This window comes from Dromiciops gliroides, chromosome 2 (assembly GCF_019393635.1).
Source record: "Dromiciops gliroides isolate mDroGli1 chromosome 2, mDroGli1.pri, whole genome shotgun sequence".
In the NCBI taxonomy this organism is placed as follows: domain Eukaryota; kingdom Metazoa; phylum Chordata; class Mammalia; order Microbiotheria; family Microbiotheriidae; genus Dromiciops; species Dromiciops gliroides.
The window spans coordinates 74493709-74505803 of record NC_057862.1 but is presented as its reverse complement, the minus strand read 5'-3'; the positions used below and the strand labels follow the sequence as shown (position 1 = coordinate 74505803).

At 41.4% G+C, this 12095-nt stretch overlaps 1 protein-coding gene across 4 annotated transcripts in view; it reads left to right on the top strand.

Moving 5' to 3' along the window:
* The window catches only part of CNNM1 (cyclin and CBS domain divalent metal cation transport mediator 1), a 67621-nt gene that overhangs the window by 39484 nt on the left and 16042 nt on the right, over positions 1-12095 (top strand). For 3 of the 4 annotated variants that reach the window (XR_006354781.1, XR_006354780.1, XM_043983685.1), the window contains one exon: positions 6368-6528. Coding sequence is in view for 2 of the 4 variants with exons in the window: in XM_043983685.1 (XP_043839620.1) it covers positions 6368-6528 (161 nt within the window). In the remaining 2 variants the exon portion in view is untranslated. Of the gene's footprint in view, positions 1-6367; positions 12093-12095 lie in introns of those variants that run through there. The other variant, XM_043983686.1, reaches the window with a different exon arrangement.

The following is a 12095-nucleotide window of genomic DNA, read 5'->3' as shown; positions in this document are numbered from 1 at the left end:
CTTCATAGACTGTTGCACTGTAGAATGTTAAACCTTGTCCATGTTGTTCATAGTGGTTGTTTCTCAATAGGACCCTCGGTTTGAGTTAAAGAGAGAATAGTGTAGAGTTCATTAAAAAGTGGCAAATATTTTTGGAAAGCCATTAAAAACAGACATTCTCACATCCCTGCTGGAGTTATATGGGCCCCACAATCTACTGCAATGTCATTGCCCCTCCCAGCCATTTACCCTTTCTTTTCCTGTCCTGAAGATTATCTATCTGTGACAGATGTGAGTTCTTCACTGATACAGAGCCTTGACTCTCTGGAGAGTCAAGCAACTATATCTTAAAGTTCCTTTTTGAATACCTTGGCTTTCCTCTGATTAATAATAGCCACGTCAGGGCAGCTAAGTGGCGCAGTGGATAGAGCATGGGCCCTGGAATCAGGAGGACCTGAGTTCAAATTGGGCCTCAGACACTTAACACTTACTAGCTGTGTGACCCTGGGCAAGTCACTTAACCCCAATTGCCTCACCTAATAATAATAATAATAATAGCCATGTAACTGTGGGCTCATTGCTTTGAAATTCTCAGCTAAATAAGTTACTAATTAGCATTTTCTCTGAGTGTACTTGAGCAGCCTAAAACAAATGTTGTTGTTTTTTTCTTTTGTGAAATATGGTCAATGGAAATGTTCCTGTTTTCGTCAGTTCTGCTAGAGTGAACATTGGCATGTGAGCAAGTTGATCCAGGACTGTAACTTGCAGATGAACTTGCAGGAATTAGATTGTGGCCAGAGGTTGCTTTACCAAAATGTTTTGGCAGATTCTTTTTCCAGTTCTGCATATCTGTACCACCAAATAATGGGTCCTAAAATTCTAACTTTTACTATTTTGGTGTCATGTAGCTATATGCAGTCTCAATCAATTTGGCAAAGAAAAGGTATAGCTCAATGACAATGCCCAAACTAAATTCTCTGTCTCTGTCTCTGTCTCTGTCTCTCTCTGTCTCTCTCTCTTTGTCTCTCTGTTTCTGTCTCTTTCTCTCTGTCTATCTCTCTGTCTCTGTCTCTTTCTGTCTCTATGTCTCTCTGTCTCCCTCTCCCTCCCTCTCCCCCCTCCTTCTTTCTCTGTCTCTCTCGCTCATACTCTCCCTCTCTCTGTCTCTCTTCCCATTTCTTTCTCATTCTCCATCTGTCCCTGTCTCCCTCTGTCTCTCTTTTTCTCTGTCTCTCTCTCTCTGTCTTTCTGTCTCTATGTCTCTCTCTGTGTCTCCCTCTTCCTCCCCTTCTCTCCTTTCTTTGTCTGTCTCACTCACTCACACTCTCCCTCTCTCTGTATCTCTTCCCATTTGTGTCTCCCGCTCCATCTGTCTCTGTCTCTGTCTATCTCTTTGACTCTGTCTCTGTCTATCTCTCTGACTCTGTCTCTGTCTCAATTAGAAGGAAACTCAGGGGTTATGTAGTCCAACCTTTTCCTGACCCAAAAGTCCCCTCTACAATATGGCCAACAGTTGGGATCACTAACAGGTCCTGGGCCCCAGTGCTGAAGATCCAGAAGGTGTAACAAATGGACATCATGCCAGACTTCTGCTTCACATCCCTATCCATGTACACTAAAGGAAAGTACCACCTCTGTACCAGCCAAGCTTTGGGACTCACTGATTCTATATCCAGGACACAGTTGAGAGGAACCATAATTTTCTCATTTTTTCTCATCCCTAGCTTGTAGATACAGGTGCTACAACTAACACAACTGCTGTGGGGCCTTAGAATTCCTACCCATTACTGTGGTTTGGAGGGCTTCTGAAACACTGAAGAATTTTCAACTATGCCTACACACCAATTGTACCTGTCATGATTTTCAGTCCTACCCCTTTTAGTCAGAGTCACTCCTTGGCACCAAGTTGGGCAGGATTCCCTTTCCTACTTTCTATAACAAGTTCTCCTTAGTTCCTTCCCAACATTAAGGTGTGAGATAGCAGGTCATGTTCACCAGTTCAGCCAGAGCTGTTTACAATAGGGAGGGTTCCCAGACTTGGACATTCCTTTACCAAGACCTTTGATCGGGGTTCTGTCCCATCCTCCTTGGAATGTACTAGGCTTTCTCTCCGTGCTATATTTCCTGAGTCTTTGCCTCTGTGTTCTTAGGAAACGCCAAAGGAAACTGGACAAGGTGGTGTTTACCATGTTCATGACATTCATCTATTACTGTTACTGTTTTCTTCTTTTTATCAAAAGCATTTCCATGCCCCTTGCTCAGAAGTCTTTAAGTATATGCACATGCTTATTTAAAATGTCCAGTCATCAATGTCTTATCTAGCAGGGAATGTCAGATTGGAGAAACAAAACAGGCTTTTTTTTTTTTACCCAGAATTCAGAGGAGTTGGGGCTCTGTCACATCAGAGGTAGCATTTTTTTTTCCTTAAAAAGAATTTACCAAGGGGGAAAAAAACCGTTGATATCAATTATGCCTTTGGAAAAAAAAAAGAGGACAGGCTTCCAGTCTCAGAGATTTGATCAGTCAATCCATGCCCTGCTTCACACTTACAAAGCCCAAGAGTGTGGAAGGAATTAATCCTATGAACCCTTTCTCAGAATCATCTTTTTAAATGCATAAAATAAAATCTATAGGATTTCAAAGGAAATCAATCATACCAAAATATAGTTTGATATATATGTGTGTGTGTGTATGTATGTATGTGTGTATATATATATATATATATATATATATATATATATATATATATATACTTAAATTCTTAACCCTAGGTTAAGAATTTCTGATATAGTCTAGCCCAGACCTGACCAAAGGTCCCCTCTACAGTATTGCTGACAAGTCAACCATCTGTGGAATTTTATTTTGTAACTTTGGAGGTGGGTGCTGCTGCCCATCCACCCCTTTTTCAACACATATGACTTAGGTTGTGACATCACCCTGATCTCTGATTCAGCAATGTGCTAATCCTAGCTCTCATAGTCCTTTTAGGGGGAGGTGGTAGGAGATGGTAAGGAATGGAGTGACCACCTTTCCCGGTTTACAGGGAATAAAGAGACGTGACCAGTAGTAGCCACAGAAGCCAGTGGAAGGAGCTCTTTTAGAGCCAGAAGAGATATGGGAGATCAGCCAGTTCAATCCCTGTCTTTTGCAGAAAAAGGAAATGCTATATCTCCCTTATTGTGAGCCAAGAGGGAAAGGAGCAACACCTGGCAGAGTGCCCTTCCTCACCTGCAGTTGGGTGATTCACATATTAACATAGGGAAAGTCAGAGGTTATCAAGCAGATTGAGTGGTTTCTAAAGGTACCACCCCTAACACACCCTCCTTCCCCATTGGCTGTGTACATCTCAGTTGGGGTCAGGCCCTTTAAGCTGAGACTTGGTGTTTTCCAGCCAGATAACCCACTGAAAGAGAGGCTTCTCGTGGACAGACTGCCCTACTTTTCACAATTACATAAGACTGAGTTGGGTGGAGACATAAGCCCAGGTCCCTGCTGAACCAGTCACGACACGGGAGCAGCTACTGCCAAAACTCAAGGCAGATTGTTTTCAAGGGCATTCTTAACAGGAAATGAAGTAAATGTTGGGGTTTTTTGTTTTTTTGTTTTGTTTTGTTTTTCTACTGACCGTCTCTGCCACTAACACGAACCGTTGTTTTGGTGCTACCCTTGAGAATGCCCTCAAACTTCCCAGTCCCCTCTTATTAACCTCCCTTATTAGAGAGGCCACATGGAACAGTGGAGAGAATTCTGAATTCAGCGTTAGGGGATCTGGGTTCAAATCCTATCTCAGGCCCTTCCTACCTGAGTGACCTTTGACTTAGGAGCACTTAGAGGCTTCTTTGAACTCTAAATTAAATCTAATTGTATCTGAATCTAAATCTAAATTCATTCATTTGGACCAATGAGCTGCTTATAGTCACCACTAAATCAGGTGGGTGAGAAGAATTAGCTCTAAACCTGCTCACCAGGATTTTATCAATGGGAGTATTTCCTCCAATAGTGAAAATTGTGTCTCCTAAGTAACTCAGTGCATGGTTGTTAAGAGCTGTTGTGGCTGAACATTGTATCACCCTCCTTCCAGTCTAATGATGAGCCTCCCATTTATCAGGCAGCTACTTGGAGTCAGGAAAATGGGTTTGAATCCTGCCTCAAACATCTCCTAGCTGTGTAACCTCAGTAAGACACTTAACCGCTCTCAGACTCAGTTTCCTCATCTGTAAAATGGGGATAATAATGCCTCACAGATCAGCTGTGAGATCAAATAAGAATACACACACACACATACAGAGAGAGAGAGGGTTGGTTAGTTAGTTATTATTAATAAGAACCTATTGTGTTCTAGACACGGTGTTAGATGCTAAAGATGCAAGGACCAAAATGATTTCACTAATATAAGGTACTCCCAGATGAGGAATTCCCTCTACTCAGGAATATTAGCACCTTCTCTGAAACTTAGTAGTCTTAGAGAGAGTAGGCCTTTGACAGGTTGTGATTTGCATAATCAGTATGAGTCAGATATGACTCAACAACAACAACAAAGGCCCACAATAGAGATTTCTCTGAAAGTTTCTAAGTCACATCTCAGAGAAATCCTAGATCTTTACCCTTGAACCATTCAGATCCTGAAGCCCTCTTAGGTACAGGGACCCAGTTTTCCTCTAAGATATTCAGCCTGGATCCCTATGGCTGTTAGGAGAATGTGTTCTCCCCTCCATCCACTTGGGTCCAAGGCTTTAAATGTTATGTGTCTGTCTCAGTGCTACTAAGAAAGGGTTTCAGACTACACTTTACCATTATTCCTGGATTCAAGTTCTTTTTGTCAAAGGGATAACCCCCTATGCGTGGCAGCTGTTAATACAATACATATTGTAATTGGATGATGACCACCCTAGCTCATAGTTTGGTGAGTTGGGATACAGGAATTAAATTTCCCAAGATTACTCATTGACAGAACTAGGCACAGAATCCACAAGCTTCTGATTGTTCTGCTCCTTAGCCCACATTATAAATGCCCCTCATTATAAGTGCTGGGGTTAGCTGCTGCCATCTCCTCACTCCACCTCTGTCTGCCTCAGGTTCATCTTTTATGAAATGAGAATAATAATAACAACTACCTTTCTCACAGACAGCAAGAGCAAATGAAAGATTTGCTACATAAGTGCTAGCTATTATAATTATTGTCACCTTCCAGGTGACTTTGTGATGGTAAGTACAAAGAAAACTTATATCAAGGAAGCTAGTTTTGAAACTACCTGACAATGTTTTCTTTTTCTTTTTCTATATTTTTTGTTTTGTTTTTGTTTTTTGGAGGTTAAGTGACTTGCTCAGGGTCACACAGTAAGTGTCTGAGGCAAGATTGGAACACAGGTCACCCAGATTCCAAGTCATGTGCTCTATTCAGTGTGCTACCTAGCTGCCCCTTTTTTTTGAAGTTTCCCAGAAATATAAGTAGTGTGGCTAGTGGGTAGAAAGCTGGCCTTGGAGCCAAGTACTACCCCTGATGAATATTGGCTTCATGGTCCTGGGCATATCACTTAGATTCTCAGCTCTTTAGGCAACTGTCTTAGAAGTTGTACAAATGGTGTTGCCTTGCATTGGTGGATGAGGTTTCTATGCCAAGGAGTTCTCTATACTAATGAAATCAGGAGTCCAGTACGTATTCCCACAACAAACTTTCCTTTGCATAGGAAACTTAGGAAGATCTTCATCTGGAAAGGTAGGAGCCAGTGAAATCAGGGGATTAGAACAGGAGGCTTGTGGGTAACTATAACCATATGATCAGTCACAGGAAAGTTAGCAATTGTGTATGCAGGAAATGGTGGGTCTGTGAGAACCTCAATGCTACCCCTGGTAAAAGATTCATTTCAGTTAATACATAAGTCACTTGGTCCTGTAAGGCAGTGGGCGCTCCCAGCACTGTCTTTCATCTTATTCTGGTCCTTCTTTGCAGCTACACGGAACTACCAAGGGATGATTGTAGTCCTGTGGATGACCTCAGCATCCTTCCTGAAAAAATGTCCCAACTTCTCTGTAGAAACCGTAATGGGAAGGAGAATGAAAGAAGGGAAAGAATAATCACCCGCTGAGTTGTTTGTGCCAGGGGATTCCTCTCTAAGGCTATTGACCCCTTGTATAAATAAAGTGACACTTCCCCCAAGACTGAGCTCAGGTTAAGTGGAAAGTACAAGGGGCATATTAGCACTCCCCAGTGTGACCATGGCTTCAAAGTCCAGAGGTACTCAGTAAACACCTCTCTTTGTCTCTTTTCCATTTTCCACCCCTCCCTTCCCTCCTCCCCCATCTTTTCTCGCCCTTATTCCTTCCCCCTCCCCTCTTCCTCCTCTTCCTCATCCTTCTCCTCCTCCTCCTCCTTTGTCAACATCTGCAGTAAACCGGTCCCCTTCTCGCTGCAGTGGGCTGAACCGCTCCGAGTCTCCAAACCGAGAGCGCAGCGACTATGGGGGCAGCACCACCCAGCTGTACTGCAGCAACAACCTCTACACGCCTGACTACTCAGTCCACATCCTCAGTGATGTGCAGTTTGTGAAGGTAACCCTCCAGGAGGACTCTCCAGTCCTGTCCACCCGGCCCCCTCCACTCTGCACAGACCCCATGGGGCTAGAAAGCTGCCCCGAGCCACGGAGGCCGATCGGGCTATGACGGAGCGTCCCCTAGGTTGGGTGACCCTATACGAAACACTAAGTGTCCAAGAAGCCATCCCCGGTCCAGCAGTCAGCTAGGAAGCAGTCATTCTCTGACATTCATAAAGACAGTTGTTTTTTTTTTTCATTAACCTTCATTATTCCTCATGTTATAGCCAGCAGCACTCTTGTAAGGTAGGTCTCTTTTCTCTTTCTTCCACATGGAGAAACTAAGGCACAGAGCAAGATGAAACAGTTTCCCCAAGAGCAAAACAGAATTCCAAACTCGTGGTTCCATCATGGTCAACATGGTCCAGTTTTGTTTGTGTGTGTTCCTTCGATATTATAAAGTTAAAGAGAGGCTGTGTTGTCTAATGAATAGAAAGCCACTTGTAGCATCAGAAAGACCTTGGTTCGAATTATATCTCTAATACATACAACCTGTATGGCCCTAGGCAACTCTCCTAGACTGTAAGTTGCTGAGTAGCTGTTGACACATATTAACAGAGGGAGGTTCCCTACAGGGAAACCAATTTAGATATGCCAATTAAATATATTTAATCTTTATACCAATACCAGTTAAATATATATACATATATATTTAATACCTATGCCAATTAAATAACAAGTCTGGACAAAAAACCCATAACAATATCAATAAAAACAATAATATGCAAATGCTTTGGGGGCCACATGTATGGAAGAGAAGGTATTATGATTCTGTAATCAGAATGGCTTTAGATTTATAATCTAAAGCAGAAGTCGACCACAGTTGCCTGAAAACCTTTTTATTATTTGATATTACTGTGTGTTAGCAGGATATGATGGGGGAGGGAGTATTCTTCAAATGTCACATAAAACAGATTACCATGCCATCTGTATGTATAATTAGTGAAAAGCAAAGCTTATCATGCCCCTTATTTAAGTTGGTGTCAACACAAAAACTTCCCAATAAATATTCTTTTTCTTTTTCTCCTCCTCGTCCTTTCTCCTCCTTCCCCTGCAGCCCCTACTCTTCCTTGCACTTATATTCTACAAACTGTTTAAAATCTATTGGTGATCTGGGCACGGTGTAGCGGGTAAAGCACTGAACTTCAGAGTCTGAAGATCTGGGTTTGAATCTTGGATGCTATCAATCAATAATCAATCAATGAACAAGCATTTATTAAGAACTTACTATGTGACAAGTACCATGCTAAGCACTGGGGATATGAAGAAAGGCAAAAAGAGTCCCTGCCCTCAAGCATCTCACTTTTGAGTTCGGGAGGGAGTGTGTAAATAATTAGGTCCATAAAAGTTACATTCAAAGCAGATGGAAAGTAATCTTGGAAGGGAAGGCTCTAGCATCCTTATTAGCCATCCATCTTAGGGCAAACCACTTTCTTGGCCATTATTTTCTCATCAGCGATAGGAAGATTTATGCTAGCTGGCTGCCAGGGTTATTGTGAGAATCCAATGAGTTAATGAAGGCAAAGTCCTCTGCAGATGTAAAGTGCTTTATAAATACAAGTTATTGTGGCTGGCAACAGTAACACCATTATCATGGTGCCTGGCTGCCCCCTTGGATCATCTTGGTTTAGAATAACAAATTGCCTCAGGGGTGCTCCCTCACTCATAGTCCTCACCTCACAACTTGATATACTAAGGTTTCAAAGGAGGCACGTTGGAATCACAGATATAAGAAGAAAAAAAACTTACTTGCACTGTTGTAGCAAAGGGATAGACAGTGTCTGATGTTTTACAAGAGAGAGAGTGATCTCTTGGGCATGTCACTGGGCATAAGAGCCAGAGCCCTGGGAATCACCACAGTAAGACCACAATCAGTTATTCAAACTACACTATATAGGAGAAAGCTACAGGATGGGTGTGTATGAAAAGAAACAAGGTACATGTAGCAGAACAGAGGGACGTCCATTTAGAGCTGGAAGGGAACTTAGTGGTTGCCTAGTCCAAGCCCCTCATTTTTCAGAGGAGGAAACTGAGACCCAGCAAGGTAAAGTGACTTGTTTGCGGTCACACAACTAGCAGGGAAGAGAGCTGGAATTTGAACCCGGGTCCTTCAACTCCCAAACCAGTGCTATTTCCACCACACCATTGCCTTAACCATTAGGACCCTCAAAAAGTGAGTATGGAAGCTAGCACATGGGCATGAAACACTTAAAAATTACTGATGTCCTTGAATTTCAGAATACATCTGATTTTTCATGAGATAATTCTCCATGACTGTCTTCTCCACTTTGTAACCATTTCACTGCTAATACAAACCTTTGTCAGAGCTAAATAAGAATAACAGAAGATGATTAGGATCTGAGCTACCAATTCTTTTTTATTTGCTAGAAGTGGGAGTAAAGCCAAGAAGACTTTGGAATATTTAAGGGTTTTGTCCATTCTTTCCTCCTTCACTGTTGTTGGTGATCAGGAGGTGATCATTGTATAGTTTGGCTGCTGCTTGGAGTAGAGCATCCTATGTTTGTGGATAACATTTTTGATGGGTGTGCTCCTGGTATTGTAAGCCAAGACACTTCTTGAGCACCTTGAAATTTTTATAGGCCTTGAAGTATTTGGGGAAAGGAATTCAGTGATTCCTCAAAGAGCATCAAGCACAGTAGCTTGTTCCATAAGATCTATCATGGGTAGGCACTATGGGTCCTTAAGAGAAAAAAATGCTAACCATAAGTATAGTTGTTATCTCTCATAGTAGTGACCCCAAGGATATCTACAGGATATCTTGTTGTTATCATCAAGGACAGAGATGCTACCAAGTTAACTTGGAGGACTTAAAGAAATTAGGGCAGATTTTATCTCTTCCAAGGAGATCACAAATCTAGTAGTTTTGATCCCTTAGCAAAGATTACAAGATTCAGTTAAGTCCCATAAAATGGGTATTTCTTAGTTGTCTGAGAAGGGTTTGATTAGCCTCGCCTGAATGCCAGGTACCTTTCTTTGTATAGCCAATCAATCTTCCACAACTACCAAGAACCCTTCTTTCTTGTGTGTCAAGTCTCAGGGCCAACCTTGCACACTGCAAATACATAGTTGAATAGGTAAAATGATTTCTTCCACTGAAGAATCAAAGGCAAAGTAACACATACGGAGGAACTTGAGAAAAGCAGAGACGGGTCAAATCTGTGTTCAGAAAACTTGTTTAAATGTTTTATTTGGAATGCTCTTCTATTTTAAGATTTATAATAACACGTTGCAAAAGAAGGCAGCTTGGGAGCTCATGCTGTTGCTAAAAATATTACTTTTTGCTAGATTCAAGCTCTATGTGGCAAGTAGTCACCACAAGAAGTAACCATTTGATGAAGGGATGTTTAAGTCAAATCATGTCAACAAGCATTTATTAAGCACTTACTGTGTGCTGGAGCCTGCTCTTTATTGTTCCTTAGGAATGAAACAGAGCATTGCCACCATTTCTAAGGCAGTTCCTTTATTTCTCTTTCTTTTGCCCCATAGAAGGGAGGAACGAGTACTCTGAAGAATAACAGCGGAAGAGGGTGGTCCCCACAATGATTCCATAGGCTCCGGGTCCGAAGTGAACTAGCTACAAAGACTCTTTATGCCCAACTGGCCAGAAGTGCCAATGGTGCCTCTGGAAGGGGCAAGATAAGATTCTACATAAGTTCAAAGGGAACCCTTAATCATTGTCAGGGAGGAAGAATAGCATCAGGTTAAGCTATGGCTACCTTGAGTTGAGGATTAATGAGTAATTTACAAAAGAGGACTTAGAGAGTTATAGAACTTTCAAAGATAGCTTTGTACTTTTCAGGGGTCGGCAAACTATGGTGCAAAAACCAAATCTGACTCCCACACCCCCCCCAGCCTCTTTTTATACAATCTCTGGGCTCAGAATGGTTTCTACATTTTAAAATAAAGTTTTATATATATACATATACATATATATATACATATACATATACATATATATATATACATATACACAATATGTGTATATATACATATACACAATAAATATGTATAGTTTGCCGACCTCTGCTTTATATCTTTAAGAGCCTTATTGGTTGTTGTTGTTGTTTAGACCTTTCGATAAAGATATATATATAGAGAGAGAGAGAGAGAGAGAGAGAGAGATCTATAAATAGATATATAGATATATGTTAAAAGGAATAAAAGGTATGCCTGCCTAGTCAAGAGAGAAACAAATTCCAAAACTCTGTGTTTAAACCACAGAGCCTTGAAATTATCATTTTATCACCACTTAGTAGAAGTGGGCTTAAATTATAGGATCTATTTTCTTGACAGGGTCTATTTATTTACTTTATTGTATTTACTATTTATTGTTGATCATGTAGGGTCTATTTTATTGTATATTAATATGCCATATGTTTATTATATTATAAGGCTTATTAAACATCTTGGAAGCTGCAACCTTAAGGTTATATACTAACAGAAAATATAAAGAAGATGCTCCAATTTAATGAGATCATTTCCCCAAAGATTGAAGGTTAGTCTCTAGTCTTTCCAGCTGTCAAGCTCAGCTTCCTGAAAATGCCCCTTTTTTCTTATTAGTTGCAAAATAACAGCAGCCCAGTAGCCCCTAACAAAATGTCAGGGATTGCTTAGTTGGTATTTGCTTCTATGGAGAAAGAAAAAGGAAGCGGGAACTATTTCTGTTGGTTGGAAATGAGTTGGGTTGGGAAAGCTTAGTTGGGTAACTGGAAAAAAACACTTTGCAACACTAATCTCCAAGGTCCCCCCTGCCCCACCCTGCCTGTATAACCAATCACATCTATTGATCAGTCCCACCCTTGATCAACTAGGCCTTTTATACGTCCTTTATAATAGATCCCTTATGTTCCTCTCCTCCCCTCTGCTCTCCTTTTTTTTTTCACCTCTCTTCCCCTCCCCTGTCTTTTCCTTCCTGTTCCCTTCCCCTTCCCCAGCTCTCCTTTCCTTTTCCCTCTTGTCTTTCCCTTATTATTCTTTCTTGGCTTCCCTTTTTCTTCATTCTCTTCATCAAGAATTTACCTTTCAGAAGCCTCCCCCACCACACCCATAGCCCTTGGCCCCTAGGTCCATGTTTTATGAAAAGGGACACCACTCCTCCCTCTGAAAACTCTACCCTGATCATGGTATGTCATTGCCAACGTAGACATCTAGGATTCACAGGAAGAGTAGTTAAGATCTAACTGCTAAACTTTGGTTTGACCATTAAAAAGTAGAAAGAAGGAAAACAAACCACTTGAGCCGTATAAATAGCAGAGCTCAGAAGTAGCTATCTTACCCCTGGTTGTTTGTAAGCCTTGTCCAAATGACAAGTTTGTCATGAAGCCTGAAACTTAACCGTCCTGAGTTTAGTAATGTAGAGGTCAGGAAATGTACTTGAATTTATGAGCTTCAGGGAGATACCAGGGAAGGCTTCACTTATGGAAGAATCCATTGGTTCCATTATGGAAGGAGGTTTTGATTATGAGCTTTGGTTCCATGCCTGTGTACCAGACTTCTTTTCTGTCT